At 38.6% G+C, this 26,524-nt stretch overlaps 1 protein-coding gene across 2 annotated transcripts in view; it reads right to left on the bottom strand.

Annotated features, from left to right (window-relative positions):
* Positions 1–26,524, bottom strand: part of INSC (INSC spindle orientation adaptor protein) — a 132,528-nt gene that overhangs the window by 26,277 nt on the left and 79,727 nt on the right. For both annotated transcript variants that reach the window (XM_042038690.1, XM_042038691.1), the window contains one exon: positions 23,114–23,239. In XM_042038690.1, the coding sequence (XP_041894624.1) occupies positions 23,114–23,239 (126 nt within the window). The remainder of the gene's footprint in view (positions 1–23,113; positions 23,240–26,524) is intronic.

Genomic DNA, 26,524 nt, shown 5'->3' with positions numbered 1-26,524 from the left:
TTCTACAAGATAAACACAGAGTGGCTACAAAGGGCAGGAGAAGAGACTGCAAAAGAATTCACTTGTAGTTATGTGGAAGTCATCTATAGTACAGGTGCTTCTACTCAGCCACTGTTGGTGTTCACAGGATTGGGATGCTTTGGTAAAACAGAAGGAAAACCACAGGTCACAAATGAGTACGGTGGCTTGGGGGGCGGGGGGGGAAAGACATTTGCAATGACCCTTGTACTCAGCATTTGTTACGTTCTCTTTCTCCTACTCTGTCAAACAATCCCAAAAATGACTATGTTACCTGTAGTGTCAGAATCCTGTAAGAATAGGGAAGAATTATTTGTGCTCACATATGATAAAGACTAAATTCTTGAAGTTATGTGACTCATGACACCAAATGTTGCTCAGGTTCTTTCGCCCTACATTTTTGAGGGCTGGATACATTGGCTTGTTTTTAAGCTGCAGGAATGTATTCCTATTTGTAGGGTTTTCTTGGTATCTGCATCTGCATTACAAATTCCAGAAAGTACATACTTGTTTCTTTTAAATAATAGATAAGACTTTATATATTATATTTTGGGGTCTGAAATCCATTAAAATGAAGCCACACAGACCCAAAAAAAGGACTTGTCAACAAGATGAGAGGAGCTGTCAAGTGTTGTACAAGAATGCTGAACAAGACACTGGGACCTGAAGTCTGAATTAAGGAAAGACCATACATTAGTCATTTTCACATAGCCCTCATTTTTATTTACCCTGGGGGATCATAGTCTGAGAAAAAGAAAAGTACCCACCTCAACTATTCCTATAAAAAACCAGGGGCTCCAGGGTTATTCATAGCGGGGCACTCCAGAAAATGAGATGTGCTCCCTGAAAGAAACATGCTCCAATCACCTACTTTTAAATAAATAATGTCACAGACACTTCATTGCGTGAGGGCATATTCTCCAACACCTGGTGCCTGGCATTTAAAAACAAGGACACTCTTTCAGCATGTTCGATTACTTTGTATCATTTAGGTTTTGGTGTGACACCATGGATTTTATTTTCAAGAAGTGTCTCTTAGTGTACCTCTTCATGAGGAGAAAAAAAATCCCATGCACACCACATTTTTAGAGGACCCTCTTACTCTATTACAATAATGAGAAAAGGTCTCTATCCAAAAAGAGCAGCATGGAGGTCACAGCCACTCATTATCACCTAATCTAACTCTTCACAGAGTCTTTACTCTCTCAGGAAAAGTATCTGATAATCTTCCTGCTAAAATTCTGGATTTGTTCAAGTCAAAACTTTGAAACCTTAACTTGATTATGCTAAAAATTTAATTAATAATTTTAATAATCCCTGTTGTTGTTATTACTGTAATTTCACATACAGCTTCTCATTGAATTAAAATTCTTGGCCAGGCGTGTACCATTATACCATGACTTATATACAAACACAACCCTACTCTCTTCTCAAATTATGACAATGGAAACACCAAGGCAGAAAGCAGAGTTACATTAGAGAGGCAGAGAAAGTGTTTGAGCAATGGATACTGCATAGGACGATGTCCTTTTTTTACAGTTATTCGAAATAAGATATTTTTGGAAACACTTTTAAGGAAAAGATCCTTATGCAAAAAAATTTCCTGCAAATATTTCTCATTTCAATGGTGTCAGTCAGTTTAGCCTAAAAAACATCCTGTCTCCGAAATGCAAGGCTTCTGCAGTGTTTGAATCATATGTACCATAATCAAATGCACCATAATAGTAGAACACTTATGTAAAGTATTAAATATATACATATAACTTGCTCAGAAAAATGTTCTTATGTCTGAATTGACATGGCTAGCAAAACTGACTCACTGCTTCATCCATGTTTTTCTTCCCCAAATTTTTGTTGCTTTTATAAACAGTGCTATGAGGCACCAGGCATTAATAGAATTGTTTGCTACATTCATTACTTCACAATGGCTGTTCAATTATTTTAATAAATTATTTTAAATAAATTAACTCCAGAACCAACCTTGGATGTGCCAGATTTTTATTGGCAGAGAATTTTTACAAGCAAGTTATAGAGTTTTATGATACCCATTTATAATGAAAACACTCACAGTACTTTAGCTATAAAACTTTTAGTGAGCAACTCAATAAGAGTCCATTCACGTTGTAATAACAACAGAGGAAATTGCTACCCTTATTTAAACAAAAAAATTTTAAAAAGTGAAAAAGGGGCAGTTTTCATCTGGTGAAAATTGATAGAACTTTATTGGCTACAGCAGACCCAAATTATTTGGTCCTAAGGTCCCTCTCCTGACAGTTAGGTAAATCTCCTTGGGTCTCCTACAAACATTGATTTATTTCTATGACTGCAGTGGCAATAAAACAATTTCAGAATTGCTTTAAGCCTAAGAAATTCAAGTTTAAGATCAATTGTTTGCATACAACCTTTATGAGCAGTCAGAGATCTACTTGGAGTCACCAGTTAAAGTGATCTCAGATGTTTTTCTCTCCATTAGCACCTTCCAGTGCTGCTCTTTGCTCAAATACAGTTGCTACATTGATTCTGTCTTAGAAGAAATAAGGACAGTCCTAAGACGCTGAGAAAATTGAATATTTTTACAAGCTGAATTTTGATTTTCCTTCTAGTCAATATTCTTTGCTGCCTTAAAAGACCTCAACATAAAGAGGTACTCTTATGAATGATAATAACCACATGTATTTAAAGTTAAGCTAGTGTTTGAACCAGGAGGAATAAAACCACAAACTTTGTTACACTTTCAATAGAGATTATTCTTCCAAGATAAGCTGGAAAATCCAAGGACAAGTACAAAAATTTCCAAGGATAAGTACAACACAGAGCTTTGATACAGAGGCAGTTCCAATCTGCATTCAAAAATCATATTTCCAAGTCAGCTTATTTTCATAAACTGATCTCACAACAGAAAAACTGGTCAGAATTGACTGAAACAGGTCAGAATTGACTGCAATTGAATTTACCTAGTGAGCAGATTCCAGCTTCAATAGCCCAGGATCTTCTCCAGGTATTTTAGATAGGTAAGTGTGTAAATGTTATGCTATGGCAAAGATAAAACCACAATTTGTCATATTTTAGCTGCACAGATCTGGGAAAACAAACATGTAGTTTAGGAAAGTCCCAAATACTGTTCTGGTTCTGTCATCCAGTCACTGCCTGTTTTTCTAATATTGTCCCCAATCCATAAACCAGTTTTTTCACTTTTAGAAAAATGCAAGAGACGTTATAACAGAAGGAATGTGACAACTGCAAAGTACTAAATATTAGACTTCCCCAATAACACTCAAGGCTCACTTCACATAAGCAGTGAAAATTCCCATTCCATATTCCAAACCAACAGAATCCTCCAGGATCTGTAAAGCTCAAATCCGGACTAGAAATTTCACATGGCCAAGCTACACTCTGCCGTCTGCCAGCCCATAAAGAACAGAAGAGCCACTGCAGGTCTCCACAGAACAGTACAGGGTTTCTCCTGGCTCCAGGAGAGCTCCCAGGATTAGGGCCTGTTCTGTTTCAGAGGGAAGCAGAGATAACACAACAGGAAATCTAGAGGAGCTACTAGAAAAGTGTGGTGACCAGGAAACTGGGGTATATACATATCGCTCTGGAAACAGAACTACTGAATCCTTGAGGCTAAAGAATGTAACTTTAGATTGAAGTGTACCAAACTTCTAGAAAGAAATCAAATTCGAGGCATCTAAAAGAAAAATTGCTGTTTTGAAGCACAATTGCCTAGGAAGAAACCATGGTTTACTGGATTTTCTCCTGAGACTTGCCTGCAGTGCACTCCCCACTCCCAAAAGCATTAAAAACAAAATTTGTGTCATTATCTGGGCAATCTAATCTAGAATAATTCAGATTGTAAATAAAATATGTCAGTTGAAGTATTTTTCTAATATTTCATCTCTACAGCTGACAAGGAACAAAAGGAAGAAATAACTGTGGACATTCCATTTATATTAGCACCATGTCTCAGAATACAAATATGTCCAGCTTCACTGGGCAGCAGGCAGAGTTCTGGTCACATCCTTCTCACCCTTGGGAAAGTGTAACAAGCCTGAGCTGCCACTGAAAACAATGATAGTGAGTGCTAGGGAAAAACCACTACAAAGTCTGTGCTGCGTCTCTCCCATTATTTTTTACCAAAGATGAATTTAGCATATTTTTTGAAATTTACTTTGACTGATGTCTGATGAGGAAAGTAAACCATACAAAACAAGTTTCAACATAAACAAATTATATCAAGTTCAAACCCAACAAGGATCCTGAAGGAAATAAAAGAATAATCAGTGCAAATTCCTTCTTAAAATATCCCCCATATTGTTTATCACTAGATTACTAGCCTCCAAATAAAAAATTCAGGCCAATCTCTCTTGCATGTTTTCTTTTCCTCTCTGCATAAGAGGAAGAGATGTTCTTGTGAAGGTGATTCAAAACTGTCTTGAAGTGAGTCTCTGGTGTGCTAAGAACTGCTGGCTCTCTCAGTTTCCACGAATAAAGAGCATGCCTCAGGCTTGGTTTTGCCCAAAATGTGTGAAAAGTGCCTTGCAATTGAGGCACGTTAATCATATGACAAACTGAACTCTTAGCATTCTTCAGTGAAATTAGGAGCCATCAACAAAAGTCCTTGCACCTAAACAATTATGAACACTCTCAGACTGCCTAGGCACTTAGGTGTTCTAGTCACAACATCATCCCTTAAGTTCTGTATGAAAACCTAAATAGCAGTTGCTGCATGGAACATGTTGGCTTTTGTTTTCAAAATATTTATAGAATTGCCAGTTTTTGAAGCAACTCTGTGTGTGAACGTACAGCAGTGTGAATCACTGGAGTTTTGTCTGTGGCTATGATTTTTCCTAACACCCATATCAAATACCAATAGCATTTATTTCCATATTGCTTCCCATCAAAATAACTTCCACATTGCCAACAGCAAAGATTCACCACAAACTCTAGAGTTTCATTAATCCCATCACTGAGCAAAGACATTTCTAAAGCAAAGTAGATTCAAACCACCTTCTAGATGATCCTTGCCATGACAGAAAGCTAATGCTTCCCATTCCTAATGCACAAAACCTGCAGGATATCTCTTTCATCTCCATTGCCAGCCACTATGGACAATTGCCCATTAGCAACAGAGATGTTGGCTGGGCTTTATTGTCACTCATGGCTTAGATCTGTAGTTGTCTCAGGGAAGAGTAACTTTAACCAGAAGGAAAATACAGGAGTTACTTCAAAGATGAATGGCCAAAGTAAATGCAAGTACCTATTCCAAAGCCTTAAGGATTTTAAAGGAAAGTGCAAATGTTTTCTGTTCAAAGTAACTGGCCACAAACCATTCTTCTTAAAGGAAAAAAAATTAAAAACCAACAGTCTAATCAGTCCGCTTTTAATGAGTTTTAACTGATCTCTCATGTTACTGAAAAGGTCTTTGATTTTTATATCCTTTCCTATCTCTCCCTCTCTGTTATTTTCTCTTTATTTGAACTGTAAAATACTACTTTTTGGTGTAGGCTTACTGCTGTTTTTAGGACTAGAAAGATTAGAAGTCAGCACTCATAGCTTCTTTAAAAGCAAGAGAGAAAAAGAAGGAAAAAAAGCCAGTGTCATCTCCACTTAAAATCACTTCCTTTGCCATTACCACTTTCAGCAATTGTCATTCTTTGTCTTTTGGGGTTTTTTTTTTTCTGTAAGAAGAATCAATTGTAATTACATGAGTGTCTCAATGACCTGTCCTTTTTTTTTGGGCTGGAAGTCCTGATCTGGTTAATTGACTTCTCTGTCCTAATGTCTTCTCCAATGCCCTAGGTCCTGAGTGCCTTACCTTCTTCATACATTTTGTGGCAAGTGCTTCATTTTTACTGGCTCATACAAGACAGAAATTCTTCTAGCAGAGGAAAAAAAAGTGCCAAAAATTAGATGCAAGTGTGTTATGTCATGTTTAAAGGAGCTTGAAGGGAAGATGAACCAAAGGAGAGCAGCAAACACATAATTTTTACTCAGAGCAACATCAATATCATTAATACAATGGCAAAGCTGGTAAAATAAAGGTGCAGGGTGTGTTTCTCAACCTCATCTGACACAGCCACACACAAGTCCATGGGCTGGAAAATTCAAACACTGCCAGTTCCCTGAGGCACAAATCATCAAAAATCCTCTTCTGAGTGAGGAGAAAAGCAATTTGTCACGGCCTTTAAACACATAAATAAATTCAGCTAACAGGAGCAGGAAGTCAGTCATGTGGCTTCATCCATGAATATTTCCTAGGTGAGATCCTGTGACTTGTAACCCAGTTTTTCTTCCAGGATACAGGATGAGACAGGAGCAATCTTTAGTAACTAAAAGCTGACTTATGCCTTCTAATTATTTTGCTCAGAACAAATCAAGTAAATTACTCAAAAATAAATTGCAAACCTATTCTAACAGCTTTTTTGCCTCTTCTTTCATTATAATTCCTTTCTCAACCTAGGCAGTAATAAAACGTCATGTTTGGATCAGCCATGAAGTTCACATTACACATTTGAGGCAGATTCTCACTTCTGAGTACTTAATTTCCCTCTCATGCCCCATGCTATAAAATGAAGATAAAAACTTACCTACAACCACATAATATGTGAATATAGGCCATTGAAATAATTCCACCTATTACTGTCCAAATGAACTGTCATTTCTTCAGATATAATTTGAGTGTTTCTCACACCAAATAATAACCAGATCAACAGAAAGTCCTGGAAGGTGTTTTCCTGCATCCTCTGCAGACCTAGAATAATTCCAGCATGGTCAAAATGCCAAAGCATCCGTGCTTATAATGAAGAAAAATGCAAAGGGCAGAGAGTACTAAAGCATTCAAGGATGGACGTTTTCTAGGAACTCAGATCATCATTCTCATTCATCACATTTTTGTGATCTTATGAGTAGGCCTACAAATAACAGGAACTGAAATCTGAGCTCAGCAGCACCTCGTGCGCAGGAAGGTTATTCTAATTCACTCCATTCTCTTTAGCACTACGTGTCAGTCACTCCCAAATCCCTGCTCATCACAACTATTTGCAATACACAATGCCCGAGAAAGCAAAAACCAGAAGATGACAAGTATAGATAGCCTCATTCCCCACGGAACAGCAAGTGGAGCACCCCATAGTAAATAATGCATTCTTTAGAGAAATCTGATATTTCACACTGTAATATATTGAGGACTCGGCGCTGAGGAGAGTTGTTCTGCTTACAGCTTATTATTAGTAACCATTTACTTTTGGTGGTGCTGCTGTTAGTATTCCATGAATTTAAAACTTGAAGACATTTTCCCTTGATACTTCCTTCCCACCCACCTGACACTCCTGGCATTCCTCCTGCTCTCAACTCCTCTCTCACTCACCTTACAGCCTTTTCAGACTGTTGCATCTTAGCCCAGACAGAAACTGAATGAGAAGCCATGCTTTCCTTCTAATCCCCCCTTTCCCCATGAGCACATCCTGCTCCTCACACTCTCTCCAAGCTTTGGAGGCTGATACTGTCGCTATCCAGGCAGTACTTTCAGGACAGCTAGAATAGAAGGCATTTTTTTTCGCCACTGTCCAGGATTCTCTTGCATTAGATGTTGCTTAAGGGATTTTTTTTTTTTTTAATTAATTAAAGCAGTTAAAGCAGAGCGTCTATCCTGTAGGAAAACAGTTCGCACACTATCCAGTTTGTTGTGAATAGATAAGAGAGCCTAAACTTTTCAGATTAAAAGCCCGTTTGGCATGGTTTGCCTTGATTTAGGCGGATGCTTCAGTGGTGCATAGCTTTGGTCCTCATAAACCTGTCTTTTCAAATCCTCTGCTGCCTTCCTAAACACGGGATAGATTTGGGCAGACCTTACCCAGCAGCAGCGCAAACTTTGCTGTAATTCCAGTCTCCACTGGGTGCCACTATTGCACAGCATAATGTGCATTTGCTGCGGGAGTCAACAGCCTAGCAAAACTGACTTTCGACTTGTGCTTCACTCTCGTGAAGTTTTCAGACCATATGCAGAGAATTATCGCTTGGTTTTTATGACCTTAAAATGCCACATGATAATCATTTTAGCACAGAAATACGAGGAGGATTTAATTCTTCCTAGATCACTACAGCTGAAAAGCTCTCATGCAAACGCGCTCAGATTCGTTCCTGATTTTGTATTTGTATAAGCCTTTTATCCCCACGTGTGGATCTCTTCCTCCATTCTGACTGATAATCAATTTAGCCCTCTATTTTGCCCTATCTTTTTTAATCTCACTGCAGAGGGCTTGGATTAGATGACCTCCAAAAGTCCCTTCCAGCCCAAACTATTCTATTGTTCTCTTTCTCCATCTGCAGTGCTTTGACGACAGTTTAACTAGCACAAGGGTAAAATCTTACCACAGACCCACAGATACCTTAAAAACACTCAGTGCTCTTAAACTGTGTGCACATCCCAAGGATGACAATAACACCAAAAATACATTATCAGGCAACTTTTAATTTAATAGAAATTAAGTATTAGTTTTATGGAGTGGATTTAATTGCCATTTGATGGTGCATGGATATCCACAACTTGATCGATATCATTCTGGTGACTCAACCTGGAACCCAAAAATACTGAAGCTTAATGTTATGAATCGCTTCTGCAAATTCTGGGCAGACAATTTAATCACCTTTTGTTTGTCTATTTCACATTATCCCTGCTCTTGGATTTTTCTTTATTTCCTTTTCCCAGGCCTTGAAGAATTAAATAAATAGATAAATAAGTAATATTAACTTATAATAAATAAAAATATAATACTATATTCAATAATCTATATAATTCTATAAATAAATATTACCCAATGGAATACTTTGAGACCTTACAGAAAAAATACAAAATCCTTCCAGGTGAAGTATTGTGAGAAGGAGATTTTCATGCCAGTCTTCAATCATGGAATAATTTATTGCCCTACTCAGTTGGCAGAATTGACATAACCACAATTGTTTCAAGTTGCTGAAGATGGGGGAAGCAGTGTCTCAGCATTTATGAAGTCTATTTTTTTTAACTTGATCTTTCCTCACACTCCTCTCAACACTCATATAGGGTGACACTGATAAGTACAGAAATGTCTATAGTCCCTGGCCTTTGAAAGGATCTTTTCCAGCAGAGATCCAAAATACTTCTTTGAAAATCTGCTGTATTCTGACACAGGTTTTATTGCAAAGAGAAGCTTAAGTGACTGCCCAGTATTGGTTGTATTATCACAGAGATGGGCAAAAAAAGAACATGTAAGCAGTAGTCTGGCAGTACAGACTTTTCTAAGGCCTGGAGATGCAGCAGGAAGAGAGAAAGAGACTATACAACAAAGCAGGAAAATCAGCAAAAGCAAACAGACCGAAACTTAGTCTGACCCACAGTTTTTCAAAGTCAGCTAAATCACTGACACCAGCAGCTAAACAGATCTGTGGGGCAGGTCTGGGGGCAGCAAGGAAGACCAATGTCCTGAAGCCTGGCTGCTCTTGCATTGTTAGAGACTCAAAAGTGGTGGTTTTGGCAAAGGAGAAACAGCAATTCATCCGGTAAGGTAATCTAATAAATTCAAGAAATTCACCCAGGGCAGGAAACAGAAGCACTTGCAAAAGAAGATTGAGACAGAGGCAGAATTTCACTCTACTAGAGCAGCCCTGTTCTAGTGCTCTCTCAGCATTCCAGCTGCTGTTCATCAGATATGGCAAACTCTGCAGGAGTGACCATCACCCACGTAGTTGCCTCCATTATGCCTGCTTATTGAATCATGGTAGAAAAAGCAACAGGACAAAAGAACTATCTACCTGCTCTTTAACCTGGTGTGCGGCTATTAGACAGATGCATGAGGATGTAAAGGAAACATAACAGATGCAAAGAAGTTCAGGTTTATAAATCAATTTGTGATCCCTGTCTTTCTATTAACAGCTGAACTAAAAATTTCTGGGTGGGAGAGCCCATTCCCACTTCAAGGAATCTAGAATGTGTATGATCTTTCCTACCTCACCAACAGCTCAGGAAACTGCCTCCACACAGCCACCAGAAATACTTTCTAAAGACTTGTTCTGCCTTCAGCATTTTTCTGGGCAATTGTCAGGGTATCAGAATGCTTCAACCTCAGCACTGCTTTCCATTTTTACTTATCTGTTAGGGTTTGGTATTTTCTTTTGGTTTAGGTTTAATTTCTTTCCGTTATTTTACAAACCTTAATTAATCAGGACTCTGGCCAGTATAGCTGAAGGTTTGTAGAAGATAGAATGACCAGGAAATGATGTCATCACATGCAGATCTTTCATGGCTCTTACTGGACATCTGCAAGTGACAAGGTCTCTCCAGTGGCATAGGGCTCAGCTTTGTGGGCAACCAGTTCTGCCTTCAGTCACATTGAGGCTGTCACAAACTCTTCTAAGAAGGGGCTTCTTTGAAAATTCAAGATATACATAGAAGATACATATCTCCTTACAAAAGATGGATGTACATATGGGAGGAAAGGATATAACGTCCTGAAGGACGGAGGGAGAACCTTCAGCTGACCGCCCAGTTGTAACTAAGAACTGCAGTGTAGGGACTAGTAAATCTAGTAAAACAGTTTCTGCTCAACTGTCAGATACCGCTGTAGTAATGACATCACAGAATTTCATGGCACATTTAATAGAAAAAAATCAACTTCTTCAGTGACAGACGTTATAGATCCCCTCTTGAGCATCAACAAGTCTTCATGGGATGTATCTATAATAAACCTTTGGCTTCCCTTCCAAATCCAGTTTTCTGAAGTGTTCATGCCAGCAATGCCCATTTCTTGCAATCCAGCTAAGCCCATTTTTAAACAAAGACAGACAAGAAGACATTTGGACTCTGGCAGAGACACACAAGTGTGGCATAACAGAGACACAACAGAAGCTAGAAAGACACATTAGTTACACCAGCAGGCTTGGGATTAGACATGGACTTTTTGTTGGATGATGTGTTGGCTGGATTTTCACAACCAGAAAGTAGTAGTCAATTCCTTGGTGTCCAGATGGAGAGCAGTGATGAGTGGGGTCCCTCAGGAGCCCATATTCAGACCAGTACCATTTACTATCTTCCTTCAATATTATTTTCTTGAGATTGAAACTAACAGTTAGTTTCAAATAAAAATTGGTGAGAGCAAAATAATCTGTCAGTTATATCTGAAGTATAAAGGAAGTGCACACATTTCCAGTAAGACAGGATTCTCAGTATGAAGACATCATGCCAAAGGCCTTACAGAAGTCCAGATAGGTTATATCAGTAGATCTTCCCTTGTCCACTAGTGTAGTCACTCCATCATAGAAGCCATTAGGCTGGTCAGGCAGGACTGGCCCTTGGCTTAAGTTACTGTGAAATCTTTCCAATACCTTCTTTGTGAGAACAAAGTGACAAAGATGAGTTCCTGCAAAAACTGGAAAGACTTCCGTCTTCTTAATTCAACCTGCTGGTCCCATAGGGATTCCTTCTTCATCTCAGCTGAAGATCCTTGTCAGACAAGCATATGAGTGTGCCCTGATCCATGCAAAAGCTTGCTCATCCATTCCCAGGGACTGCAAATGAACAAACTGAAAGCCCTTGAAAAGGAAAAGCTCAAGACAGTACTGGCAAGGGAAGGAATAGTCAGTGAAAGAGCTACTGTCTGGGAACTTAATGGTAGGCAAGAGAAGAAAGGTAGAGGTGAGTTAAAATACAAGCAATGCTGTTAGATGTTTGTCTAACAGTATTATTATCTTTACCAGAAGAGGTTGTTTTTCCAACAGCCCTTTAAGTGTTTTCAAAGATGCTTTATGAAACATGAAAGTTTTAGTGTAAATCAGGCAGTGCGTCAGACATAAGTAGTTTCCTGCAAACAAGCCTAAGCAAAAAAATCCTCTTAACACTGACACACAAACACATCTCTACATCATCTGCCATTAATTATTATTTCACCTTCCCTTTTTTTAAGAAATACATGGAGACACCTACAGATCATGGGTGAACTTCAGTTAAGACACAGGGCAACTCTGAGCTCATTACAAACCTGAGGTAAGAAAAAACTCACACAATTAACTCCCTTTGGTTTGTTGGGAGCACATGCAAGACACGTCACCTGAGTAATGCCAGTCCTGACTTAAAATGAACATCACAAGGAAAGGATACCAGGTTTCATCTAATTAACCAGCTGGATTACACTGGATTTTATTTCATCAGTTTCTTTTTTTACAACTACCTCTGGGGAGAGACTCAGTTTCTCTAAGGGTTAGTTTCTGGCCCACGTAGCAGAGTCAGAATATTACCAACAGGAAAACACTGGTTTTTGTTTCTACAATGTTGTTTGAGGCGTAAAGTTAAACTACTAAGCACTCATTTAAACTAAGCAAACCTACTGGTAGAAAGTTTGATAGTGGCCAGGGCTAGAACTGGCCAAGGCTGATATTGTAAAATTTTCCTGCATGTACTTTTCCCTTGTTTTGTAAAGTGTTTTCTGACTTTCTTACAGTGTTAGGTGCTGGAGAGCAGGAAAGAGAAGAGAGTTTGAACCAAGTATTTTGACTGTAATTTTGGTAAACATTGCGTGAAACCAAACAAAAACTACGAGCAACTGTATAAAATTAAAATTTGCAAAATACAAACTTGTGTGTTTCCCTCTCAATAACAATATCCAGACCTTTCAGATTTTGGGAGCCCTTCTTGGACCTGATTTGCAAAGGTTCCTCAGTATCTGCAGCTAGAAAAGATTTCCCAGCTTACACCTGGACTGAATTGTGTCACAGCAGGACTCTTAGAGCCTCCCTGCCTAAGTGTGAACTCTGGGAAGTGCTGTGATGCAAGGGCTTGTTAACCCCAGGCTGAACTGGAAGAGGGGTAGTAGCACTCATGGGAGTAGAGAATGGCAAAAGTGGTTTTGGAAAAGAGCCAAGTTCTAAGCTGAACATAAACTGAGGTTTATGTGTTTTGCTAGTTTGAACTACTACCAAAAAGCAAGCACAAGGAAGTGGCCAAGATGAAAAGTTGATTCAGAATATGGATGCTCTTGTGATGAAAACCAATTTTCTGCACTGCTCTCATGTCCTGACTGTCACCCCAAATACGACCAATATCTATTTCCAGACCAAGTAAGCCAGTCACTTCATCTAGCAGCCTCCATCATGTTACCCTCATGTATGACAGAGATCTGCTCATTTATGAACATACAGAGCTATTTGTTTCCAACTGTCATGCCCTAAAGATAAGAAATATTTATCACCTGGAACCAGGAGAAATAACTCTCTATTCCTGAGAGTTTTGATCATTCAGTACTTCTCAAAGTATAGTTTTAGTAGGAATTCCATAGGTGCAGTTAGATGAATGAAGAAAGGATTTTCTCCTTTTGCCTTTTAGTAATGTGCATCTGAGAATTCAGTCCTTCAAAATTAAATATGTATTAACATTTTTGAAAATCGATGTTATGCAAGCAGGAATAGATGAACAAGAAACCATACAGAGCACTAGAAAACTTGAAGAGTGATAGTTAATTCAGGCAGGAAAATAAACATGACAGAAGAATTAGAAGGAAAAATAATGCTGGCAATGAATCCTCAGGTTCCAGAGGCATTTAAACCCCTGACATGTTACCAGATCTCTGCAGGAAGGTACCTGCTCTTCTTCCTGCAGAGGTCTCAGAAACCAACAGGGCTTTAGGTAAGCTCAGGGATCAGCCAGACAAGAAAGGGAAGCTCTGAGCAGTAAACTCTTTGGACTTTTCTAATGAGCCAGAAAAATTATCCACAATACTGAGTCATAAAATCTGCAGCAGGATGAATTGGTTGGATCAGCACAACTTATTCAGCAGAGATTTTATAGAGGGGAAATAGCTAATGTATTTGTCTCCTTTTACAAGCATTTTTGCTCCTATCTCTCCTTTATCATGGCTACAGCTAAGCTGTTTAGAAAATGCAACTAAAGCACTTTCAGTACATGTGTTTACAACTGGATACAAGTGCAGATATGAGATGCAATAGTTTCCTGCTGAGTGAGGAGAAAAGGATTATGAAAGTTACTCATCTGTTAGGTTTTTCTGTAAGGCCATCTCTTTCCAGTTTTCTGCCTCTGTCAGGGACAAGGGGAATATTCGAGGTCCAAAAAAGCTCTCTCTTTTTAAATGCTTCAATTGATTCTCATTAATCTCTGCCTTCAGTTTAGGAGCTGAGTAAGCTGTTTCTTTCATCTTAAAATTAAATTTGCTCGATAGATTATTATTATTATTATTATTAGGTAGGGAAAACCCACCTGTTATTTGATGTGTTGGCTTCTGTTCCTTCGGACGTCATTCGTGGATCATTTGCTGCCCTGATCACTGTCATCACTTTAGGTAATACTTTAAATTGTTACAGAAAAATCATCATCTGGTGATTTCCAAATTATTTTTCATTTATAAAATTCTCTTAACATCCTGACTTTTGAAACATAAATCTAGAGCTATTTGGAGTGCTTGAAGTAAAATACTTAGCGAAATATAAAATCAATAATAGCATAAAATACTAACAGAACTGACTGCAAAAACCATGTGTAAATTATATGGGAGCCAAACAAGTGCAGAGCAATAACCTGGCAGCAGTCCAAAGCTTCAAAATGAACTTGGAGGGAATGGCAATCTACAGGCACTGCTCCAAGTTGATCTTGCACACTGAAGTGTACACCTCAATAACCTGGCATAGCCTGAGGACTTTCGTTTTCAGCTTTTAAAATCTATTTCAATGAAATTTATCTTTTTAAAACAGGAAGAAAAAAGAAATCTGTAGAGTCTCTTCTGCATCTCAATTAATAAAATTGAGGTGTATAAAGACACAGAGCTGAGGGATAGATTAGAAGAGAGGTTTCTCCTCCTTCAGTAACTACATCTTGAATGGAAACCAAATACCAAAGTACACCTCATTCTGTCGGCTCTCACCTGCTGAACACTGCTCTGAAGCCATGAAAAACAGAGCAGTAGCAAGATTTACTCCCAGCACATCAGTGATAATACCTGAATGCCACTGCAATGCCTTCTCTTGATCAGGTCTTGCTGAAACATGAAAAAAAAAAAACAATAAAACTGGGCTGCTTTGTCTGCTACAAAATTTTTGCATGTGGACACATTATCACAGATCCATGCTTAAGCAATACATCACTTCAAGTACAGGACAAACCTCACAAAGCCTATATCTGTGGATGATGTGGAAGAACTCACACTAGAGGGAAAGGACTTAAAGTATTCATTGTTGGTTTAGAAGACAGCTCATTTTGAATTGACATACAAATCTATCCATAAATTGTTAACAAATTTATCAAATTACAAATAGATCTGTATGTAAACTCATAGACTGCGTGTTGCACTCCATTGAAAAGGCAGAAAAAGTGTATCAAAAAGATCTTGCACCTGTTTGACTTGACTCTAAAAATTTTCCTTTGTGCCACAGCACTGTGTTCAGTAGTCAACAAATTAAAGTTTACTTTGTGAAATTTATTGCCATCAGAAATCTGAACAGACCAACAGATGTTCATGTCTGCTGGAATTTTTAGCAGGGAGTAGTTCTCTTGTTTTTTAAATTAAATTACTCACAGGTTTAAGGCTGAGTGCACATTTTTATGTTTGCAGAATCTGGGCAAGGCCAGATATCTAAATGAGGATCTGCTGATAAAAATTAGAATCTGTGTCCTCCAAAGCCCAAGGCAGGTATTCACCAACTCCTCAGCTAAGTTCCACATTGTCCTCCTTCACCAGTGTTATCAGAATGTTTATCTTTAGTGCTACACTTGCTGGCTCCTTTCTCCCTCTTTTAAAATCTATATGATTTAAGTGAAGCAAGGTTTGTAAGGAGAGGTAATATCTTTTATCAGAGCAATTGATATGTATCTCTTCAGAGCATCAGGACTACAACACAACCACTATAATTTCATTAGTCATTTTAACAGAATTGAAATAATGGCCATGACCTCAGCCAAAGCAGCTTGTGTAAACTTTTTTCCTACAGACATCTGGCAATGTACACATCCAATGTGTCTGTCTTTATTCGAGTCTACATCTCTTGAATAAGGCATAAAACCTTCTTGCTTTCCTTTTTGCATGAAGAAGTGAGTACTCCCACAAAGTGAACAAATTTGAATCTGCTGTGTAACTGGCAGAAGGTTTTCGATAAATCAAATGCTACTTCAGAGATTGGCTCCCAGTTGGTTTTAGGCTTTTTCTTTTGTTGTTGTTGTGAGTTTTTGGGGGGAGGGATGGGGGAGTTTTTTAAACCTCTTTTCACACACTTTTTCAGTGTTCACAAATAAGTCACTTCCATGACTTCCTTATTTTGTCTTAGAACTGCAGCCTGTTGCATCTAAGATGGTCAGATTCTGCAGTGACCTAAGAAGTCTTGTTACTCTTGCCTGGGAAGGTTCTGAAAGAGGCTCCATTTACTAATTACATGTACATAACTGTGTAGTCAGAGGTAAAACTTGAACCACCTAACACATATGAAGCCAGCACTTGAGGAAGGGCAGCTCCTGCACTCTCAGATGTGATTTAATGAATCTTGCAGGGGCTTTGACAGAAATGTAATTTGCCAAACACAGCACATTTTTCACTGCCAATTAATTAAACAGCCTTACTCAGAAGAAGTGTCCAGTAAATTAAAGAGCTGCAAGACTAGAACTTTACATTATCTAATTGTACCACAAACTCAGCTACTGAAACAGATATGCCTGGTTATCTAAAAGGCTATGTAAAAAGCAGCTTCAAAAATGTTGTTCCCCATGCTACTCCTGAAGTTTGACTTCTCTTTTTTTCTCATTGCTTTTCATTCTCACATGACTTGCACAATTACCCACTGACAGCAGTGAGACACAGTTCCCAGCTCCAGCTATCAATGCCACCAACTTTCAGCATGCTGTGCTCTGCGTGTCAAAAGTTGCCAGAATTAGTCTTTAAAAGGTTATCCTTCTCCCTCAAAGTTCTGAAACCTCTTTATCCATTCCTGCTTACCATTTGTAACTTCACAAGTGTGATTTCAAAGCCTGGCTGCAAACAGCCATGGAAGATGAGCCAAAACAGTGTTCCAGGATGGAAAGAAGTGTGTTATGCAGACCAGAAGAGTTGATTCTCCAGCCAAAGGGCTGTAAAAGCAATACATCATTGAATCCTATCCACCTAAATCATTTCACAGGTTTTTAGCACACAAGCCAGCACTCTGTGTTTTCAAGCATGCACAAAGTAAGTTTCCAGGCTCTTCCAGACCATGAAGCTTCACAGGTTTCTCCTGTAAACAAGCACTGCTTTAGGGAACCTAAAAGAATGGTACTCCCCTTTAGAAAACAGCATTAAAGAAGTGTTTGCCAGCATGACCCATGAAAAATTCAGAAAGGGTTGTAACACTGCACGTTACCTGTTTTTGTGGGAAAGAGACAAGAGAAGGGTCTCTAACAACCTGACACCTTCTGATGGCTTCCAAGAATCCTATATTATGTTGGTATTACCCTGCCTTGTCCTGTCTCACTCAGGAAACAGAATAACATGAAATTTGACTCTCCATGAATTAAAACTAAATTTTGAAAATTATGGCCTTTTTGAAAATATTTTTCTTTAAAAAAAACTCAATCATTTGAGTTCTTGAATTCAAATCATTTTAGAATAAAATAACTATGCTATTTTTTCATCTCATAGGCCATATAATCCCTTGTTTTGAAACTACTAAAATAGGCCATGAGAATTTTTCACCTAAGAAATAAAGAAACTTTAACACAAAGCTCTTCTCTGAGGAGTGAGAAAGGCTAAGAGGCTGAGGCAGACCTCTGTGCTTTCTGAGATTTTTCTCAATGCTGGAAGTCCTCTGAATCAACCACTATTTGCCACGATAAAAATCAACATTTCACTGCTTCTCAGAAACCTGCACACTACTATTGCACTTCTTAAAAGAAGCAAACAACCTGCAGACATGCTTTTAAATGTAGCAGCCTATGGGTTTCTCCTATCTAAACTGGCAATCTCACATACCTTTCCGAGAAGACTATTATTAATAATATCCCTTGACATTTTGTATTTGGAATAATGAAATATGAAGGCAACTATATCATTCATTCAGATCAGGAAAATTTTCCATCTCTTGTACAAAGTTATTTCCATTGTATACCAGGTACTATGAAAATTAAAACATTCCTGATTGTGGAGCATTCCCATGTTGTGACAATGAAATCCGTAGGCCACCAGCTAACTTTTGCATTCAGCCTTTGAATTAGTGCCTTTACTTTCATACCATCCAAGCTCTCATAATGAAAGCCCTCTCCATAACTCATGGAATGGTTAGGGTTGGAAGGGATCTTAAAGATCATCTACTTCCAACATCTTCCACTAGACCAGGCTGCTCAAAGCCTCGTCCAATCTGGCCTTGAACACTTCCAGGGATGGGACATCCACTGATGCCTTAGGTTTTAACTTTTGTATTTTTCAAATCCTGTACTGCCTAGTGTGTAACTCTGAAGTTTCCTGTGGCCTGTTAGCTGCTGTTCTCTCGTGCTGGTTAGACACAACAAAGCCTCTCTAGGTTTGCTCTTCAAGGACGCCTTGATTGTCCCAGGCCCCAAAATGTGTAAACTAAAAGCCTTTGAAGAGGAGGAGCAAACTTGGGGTAATTACATCATGAACTGAAGTTATAATTGGAGAATTAACCCCGATATGCAAATGGACCAAACTTATAAAAGTGTGAAGAACCCGTGACCCAGGGTCCATCTTGAGTGGAGCCCCTCATTGGTTTACACTCCCAAGGTGTACCTTTGAAGGCCTTTCAAATAAATACCTACTTTTATTCTCTTAGTCTTGTCTAGCCTCTGTTTTCAGGTAGCCACTTCCAGGCATCACCACAACTTTTCTGGGAAACCTGTCCCAGTGTTGCACCACCCTCATAGTGAGGAATTTCTTCCTAATGCAGAGTTCTCACTTCCATCTCATTGTACGGTCACATGAACTTCAGTGGGTTTAGAAGATGAGATTTCACCTGAAGCAAAATTACTCCATGATTTTTACTGAGTTTCATGTTTGAAACTCAAAGTTCAAAGTGGTTGGAGCTGAATTAAGTAATCAACACACATGCACCCAAAAACTGTGAATAAGTTGTAGGAGGAAGCTCTGTAATGTAGATTTTACTTAATTCCCCAGAAAAGCTTGTTTTTTCAGCTGCATCATGGACAGACTACATTCCCATCATGCAGAAATTATTACTGTGTATAAGAATATGGTTATTCTAAGACTCAGAGTGGGTTCACAATGAGTAATAGATTTTTAGGTCACTCATGTTTTATAAGTCTTTGTAGAATTCATATAGTTTCCCAGCCACAAAAAAATATATACTTCATACTTTCTTTACCCTTCTTCTTCTGGAGGTAATTTGATTTAGTGTGCTTTAAATGAAGGATTCAAAGTAATTTGTAATCTATTCCTAGGCAATTTTACTTAAAGCACAGTGATAAAAGCTGTGTCATTTGTTAAAAAGGTTTTACTAATGAAAGCAACAGCTGTTGTCACCCATGTCTCTGGATTATCTCCTCTTAATGAGTTGATTCCAGGTGTCTTGCATTCTGGAGTAGTTTAAATAATGTAAGTAACCGTACTCTGCAAACTGTGAAAATTTAAGCAGCTGACTATTTGTATAATCATCCTGTTTTTGTGGCAGTTGACCCATGATCTAGGTCCCACCTAAGATGCATTTTTTCATGTGATAACATTTCACATGCAGAGTAAAAGCTGCAGTACATTTCACTGTTTGCTATTTAGTTCTGAACCAGCTCTGCAGCTCTTTTCTTGCAGCAGGAAGTTCATTGCCACAGAAGCTTCAATGGAAAGCCACATAACTGAGCTTCAGTAGGGCAAAAATTGGAAAGCCATGCCTTTTAGCACCACCATCACCAGCTTTTGTACAGACAGCCCTGAAGCAGAGAAACTGCCACAGTTTTTAGACTTTAATGAGACTGTGTGTCAGCAAATGTATAGGAGACACTTTGTTCAGAGAGCTCTGCAAAACAAGGAATTAATGCAGCCTCAGGGGGGTAAGGGCTGAAGAATTGGTTTAGGAAAAACATGTCAATTCAAACACAAATCCCATTTCCAGGCAAGGTTGCTCCATGTTGAAGACCATGTCTGTTAGGTTTTATGTGTGTCTTGATAATGAAAGCATTACTTGAAGTACAGTTATTCCTAATTCAATTTCCAGGATATACATACCAAGATCACAATTTTTACTTTTTTGAACCTTAAGCACCACTAAATACACACAATAATCTCTCCCAAATCTGTGCCTCCAACAGTCCTTCCTACATTGAGGTGAATTAACTTCACAAAGCTCATTCATAAAGGTTCAGATATTCTTCTCTCCAGAACCCTTAACAAATCTTGAGAGCCAATCTCCCACTACATCATTGTATTTCTGTCCTAAACCTCAGGCACGACACACCACCAGGTCTGTCTGCATGTGCAGCACTAACATTGTTCTTCAGTTTCAGTCAAGCTCAGCTCTCACAAACTCCTTCCAGTTCTGGGTTTAGGGATTTTATCTATTTTCTCTATTCCCAACTACCTGTATTACTCATTGCCTCTGTATAAACTCTGAATGCCCAAATCAAGAACAACCATCTTTTCTGGTGCAGTGAGTTTTCCCCACAAAACTTTGCATGCTTGAGTGCCACAAGACACAGATGACAAAGTTTACTTGGGTACAGAGACAAAGAGCTGCAGGAATAATATGTTCTGATTGCTTTTCCAGGGTCTCTCCACTCCACTCTGAAGTAGGACTGGTCGGGAAGCTGAGACCAAATAATAATCTCAAACCTGCTGGTGTCACAGTGGATTACAAAATTAAAGTGTATTAAACAACCAGACACCCAAAAGCAGCTTGAAGCACCAAAATTACCACTTGTTGAGCATAGCTTACAGAGAACATTTATTTATGCGGTTCTCGGGCACAAAATGGGACTATTTCTTCACTATTTTTCTACTTTAATTGCCTGATTTGTTACTCTTGAGTTCCTGGAGCTCTGCACTTCAATGTACAACAAAGTAAGAGTACCAGTATGTTATCAGAATTCAGTAAATTACTTGCAAGTGAAATAATTGTTCCAAACTCGCATTTTAACCAACTGATTTTACACCATTGTACACAGAGCCAACTAGATTCACTTAAAAGAGGAAGAGCTAATCATTGCACCAACTACCTTATCGCTGCAATTATAGCAAAGATCAGCTTGTTTATCAAGATGACAAAAAAGGTGATAATGGCTTTTTCCAGTGTGATATATTTATGTGTGGCTGGGAAGAACAATAATTTTTTTTTTTTTTTAAACGGAAAGAAATATTTTTCATTAAAATAGACAATTTTCTACATCTTTAGAAATGGGGACTGAATTGGCAAGGTCAAAAAGCACTGGATAAATAAATATTCCTGATGTCTTTAGCAATTAAGCACCGCAATTACTGCAGAAAGTGTAGCAGTGTTTCATAACAAATTAGAGCTCTTGCTGCTTTCTTTTAAGTGGTCTTTTAAACACTGCAATAATGGCTGTGCAATTGAATACAGGGAGAAGGGCTTGCACAGGTTTTTGTTTGTTTGTTTGTATCTTGATTTGCCTAATCTGAATTGCTTGGTGGCTACGTTTGCTTTTTTTAATGAAGTTTCTGTCATTAAAAACCAAGTTCAAATTGCACTGATATTTTAATGCACTAGGTGGCATAATGATATTCATATTAGAGAAATTAAATGATTCACCAGCATCCAGATACTTAGTTGGAGAAAAAAAGCCACCCTTTCTGCAAGATAAGAAGTCCTATGATAACTTTTGTAATTACAGGATTGCTAATACTTTTACCTCTTTTTTGTGTTCTTTGGAAGAGTGCTTCAAATTTTGAAAGAAAAATCTATTCATATTTAAAGAAGATGCTTTAAGAACTGAAATTCCATGAAGGTAGGGATTTCAGTTAAGAATCCTTTAAACACTACTCCAATGCTGATTGTGATCAAGTTTACCCTAACCAATTTCACTCGTGGCCAACATTAAAGCAGATCAAAGAAACATGAGTTTGAGAGTGTTCAATTTTTCTGGGATTCCTGTTCCATCAGCTTTGATATGGGCCACATTAAACACATGTTGGCGCTGCCAGGAATTGGACCGGGTGACTTAAATCAATCTTTTTCATTTCCAACTCTATTAACTCTGCCATTATAGTGGACATAATGAAAGATCCTTTTAGACTGATTCTGGTGTCAATCTGAACCAGCATTATGTCAAAAAAAATTTAAGTCATCTTCATTTACTGTAAACTCAGAGACTTGCTTTTGCTGCAGGTGTTCGGTCACAGTTTGCTTGAATTTGGGGCAGTAAATTACAAGACATGTCAATGTAAAGAGGCAGTGAAATCATTTATCATTAACTTGAAGAGGCCATAATTCAGCTGGGGAAGATGACTGTTTTATGAAATACAAAGGATGAGATCATGATTTAGTGACCAGAAGTGTTCGTTTTCCAAAACACAGCAGAAGGTAGTGAGTGTGAGAAAGGAAAGGAGCCTAAAGAAGTTGATATAATTTTATCTGGATAATTTTTTGGTGTCGGCCATCACAGTTAAAAGTGGCTTTTATGAAATCTGCTGCTGATTAGCAGACGCATTTTTTGATTGACTAATGACCATATCTGTCCCACTTCTTTCTGTGCACTACAACTCTCACAAGCTGCAGCACTGGCACAAGCAGGAGCCCTATCAGAGCATCAGGAAAGAATTTAAAGAGGTATTAAGCCTTCTGTCTTTTAAGGATGATTTGAAATAGTGGAGTTTCTGAACAAACATTCAGAGAGTCCAGAAATTATAATTTCTCTAGTTTGTTCTCTTTTTTTGATGTAGTTAGTAACATGTTTACCTGCTTCATAAAACTATCCTACTTAGAAAGCTTATTTGTGCAAGGATAATAGCATAATGCTATTGCTGGGACTAATTTTGTAAAGACTGAAGATGTGTTCAGCACTGAAAAGGTGAGCATTATATGGAACACAGTATCAAACACCACCAAATTATCAATTTCCGGAAGAGATTAAAGACAGGGCTTCTCTATTTATGACACAGTCAGTAAAGAATCCTGAAGTGCCTACCTTTTCCAGCTGGTGCATCCCTTCCTCTACACAGCAAATTGATGCCAGTGTTCTCAGGGTCTGGGGATAAAGGCACCTGAAACAATCCTGGCGACAGATCTTAAAGAGAGAAACAACACCTCCTTCCTGTAGGGGAAAAATGGAAATCAGGAAAGCAGCACTGGAGGTTCCCCTAGTACTTAACCAAGATTGGGCTGACGGGTGGATTGCTTTAGCAGTTTATCCAAAATAGCTATAGCAACAACACCAACAAAGAGGGTGTTAAGCTCACACAGAGAACTCAAGTGGATTAATGCTTGTACACTAAGTGATGGAAAAGTAATACAACCTCAGTAGGAGGTGTGCTTAAGTGATTGACTTCTACCAATTACAAGCTCCATTTAAATTAAACCTGACATTCCTGCAAAAGTTACAAAGAATCATCAATAGGTGGCAATTAGAGTGACATTTAAGTGATCCTTCAGCCATATTCTATTAGTATAAAATAGATTTTTATTGTCATATATTTCCCATTCCTCTAATTTCTGAGCTCCACATTATATTTACTTACTGCTAAAATTATGAACCAGAAGGTCATATGGTTGAAGAGCTACTGAAAATAAGGTGGAACTAGGAGTCAAATGTTAAACAGACACAATCCATATCTTCATCCTCTAATAAACAAAATTTTCATCGCTAAAAGCTTTTCTTTAAATACAACAATAGTGACAAAGACTTGTGTACATACTAGGGTAGCTATCCTTAATTAATTTCCAACACAGCTTGCAAACATACCTTTTAGCAAATTTCACATAACAAATAGAAATATAGTTAAATGCCAACAATTGCTGCACTTCGTGTGGTGGGGTTTTTTTAAATTATTTTTCATTTCAAAATGTTGTGCTATCAGGTAAACTACATATGACTTTTATGATGCAAAAGCAGACGTGGTGAAGAGGAAAGCATTTAAATTATTGACGATGGATGAAAGTTCTCAGACTAAAGTATTCGGATTAGAGCAGTAAATCAAAAATAGTTGAAATCATGGACTGTGTTAAAAGTGCACCCTTTTTTTAAGCTTGTTTCAGTAGATTCTGTTTAAAAATATATTTAGATTCACATAAGTCATCTATTTTTTCCTCAGCCATTTTTTCCCCAAGCATTATTTGAAAGCTCAACAGGTTATACTCACTTAAAACCTCTGGGCTACAATTCAGACTTTACTCATTTCCAGAATTCTATATTTCTGTACTAGGTCTGCTTGAATACAGTAGAGAATAATAGAGGAAGCAAAACCCTCTGTTCAGTCTAACAAAAAATTCACACCAAGTCATATAGAATTAGACAAAGTTAACTATTCAACACATTTTCCAGATAGAAGTTTTATATCATGTCTTTGCACAAGTATATGGAATTTCTGTGACATCAGTGAAAACAATAGGCTTGCTGAAGTTTGTTAGGAGTAAAACTTATCTCTGGAATTGCTAGTGTTCATGTTTCTGTTATTTTTTATCTGGTACCTCAATATATAGTCTAATGCAGAAAGATATTTCTGAACCTTTAAAGGAAAAAAGAGGCAGTACACGAATAAAAAAGTTTCAGTCATATTTTTCCTTCCTCAAAAGGATACCGATATTTCACCCAAGCAGTAATTAAAGTGTCTATCAAAAATACAGGGAAAAAGGTGTTGCATTATCATTCTCAAGCCAAAGGTAACAGGTTTTTGGGTTTTTTTTTTTTAAATTTCATTATCAATTTGAATTTTCCCACAGTTCAAAGGAATCAGGGATGATCTAATCCTCTGCTTTAGCCATAATAAGCAGAAGTTTGTGGACAAATCTAGTAATGCTCAAGTGATGCTGGCACATTTGCTTCAAGCCTTCTCTATGCCAAATGGGTGCCCTGATTTTGCCTCTGATGGACAGGAAGTGATTTATCACCGCATTTGTCAGGAGGAGATCTGTACTCTTTATTTTGTGCCTCATGTGCCATTACTAAGCTGTAAAATATTGACCACGAGTAATGAACCGAGAGATCTGTAAGAGAAATATTGGACGGGTGGAAAATGCTGAGCCTCATTCTTGGCTTGTCAAAAACCAGTCCCCTCACTGGGATCGGAGCAGTTCTCAGACTTTATTCACCTTTTTCAAGATTCATCCCCTGTATCTTTTGCAGTGATGCCAAACCATTCCATCTGACAGGGATATACACAAATTGGTCAAGTGGGTAAACATTCAGAGGAAGAGAAGGACACTTGCTTCACTACTTGATGACCTATGTCTCTCCTATATTGGATTAACAGGAATTCAATTTTGTGGGATGCTGTTCAGAAGGGCTAGGTGTAGGTCACGAAATCATCTGAAATGTAATCAACAAAACTATGTGAATTGAGTGAAAAAAGAGGGGAAGCAAAAGGCATCTAATTCTAAGGTGGATGTCATAGGTTAGCAAGCGTAGTCCCGGAAGGGACGTCCTTGCTAAGGAGTGCTTACAGTTTCCTCTGGGAACTGACAGAACCTATCAGCTGGCCAGTTTGAATATGGACAATTCTCTAAGCCACTTAAAGTTGTGATCACCTCTGTGATCCACATTTAAGAATAAGCAAACTCCCCCTCCAAGCTCTCTCTCGTTTCCGGCACTGGGACAGGTGGCTGCGGGCCCCGTGTGGGGGCCAGCGGGCCCGGCCAGGCCCTGCTTGGGCCAGGCCGGGCCGGGCCACGGCCATCATGAAGCCATGGACCTGTTCCAGCCATGGAACCCCCCCCCACTGCCTTGCCGTGGGCAGCCGGAGCGGCTCGGCTCTCCCCCCTCTCCACTGCGATAAGAAAAATTCAACATTCCAGCTGCAAAGCTGCAAGGCCGAGGTGAGAGTAACCCTTTTATTGCTATGAAGAGCTGAAAACCTGAGGGAAGAGAGAGAGGAGATGCTTAAAGCTGAAATTCTGTTGTGAAGCTATGATATATCAGAGTATCCTGTTGTAATTTCATGAAGATATGGGGGGTGGAGTGTTCAACTCGTGAGCAAAAGCACCTGCGCTGAGATGGGCAGATGCTGACGCAGCTGTAATTTCATGAGAAGTTTGAACAGAGAGAGATGAACCAGATGAGGACTTTTGCTCCAAACAGGAAAGGAGAAAACCTCAGTCCGTAGAGATGAACCAGATGAGGACTTTTGCTCCAAATGGGAAAGGAGAAAACCTCAGTTCCTAAAGATGCTCCCAGAGATAGTCCTAACGATGAAGATGATGAAGACCCTTTGCTCCCAGGGAAGGAGAAGGGCCTCTGTTTTTGTTTCTGAACGGCTCAACCTTAAAATTGTACCCCAGAAAACTTCAAGAGTAGACCCTCGAAAGCAGTTGCGGGAAAAGCTGCAAGTCGGGGGAAAGGACTCACACGCAGGCAGAGAGACTCCTCTTCCTAAATGGACTGAAC

Source organism: Corvus kubaryi, unplaced genomic scaffold (assembly GCF_017639235.1).
Source record: "Corvus kubaryi isolate FWS band 111438036 unplaced genomic scaffold, C.kubaryi_AGA036_p1.0 37392, whole genome shotgun sequence".
In the NCBI taxonomy this organism is placed as follows: domain Eukaryota; kingdom Metazoa; phylum Chordata; class Aves; order Passeriformes; family Corvidae; genus Corvus; species Corvus kubaryi.
Note: the sequence above shows the minus strand (reverse complement) of the source record. Positions and strands in the feature narration are given on the sequence as shown.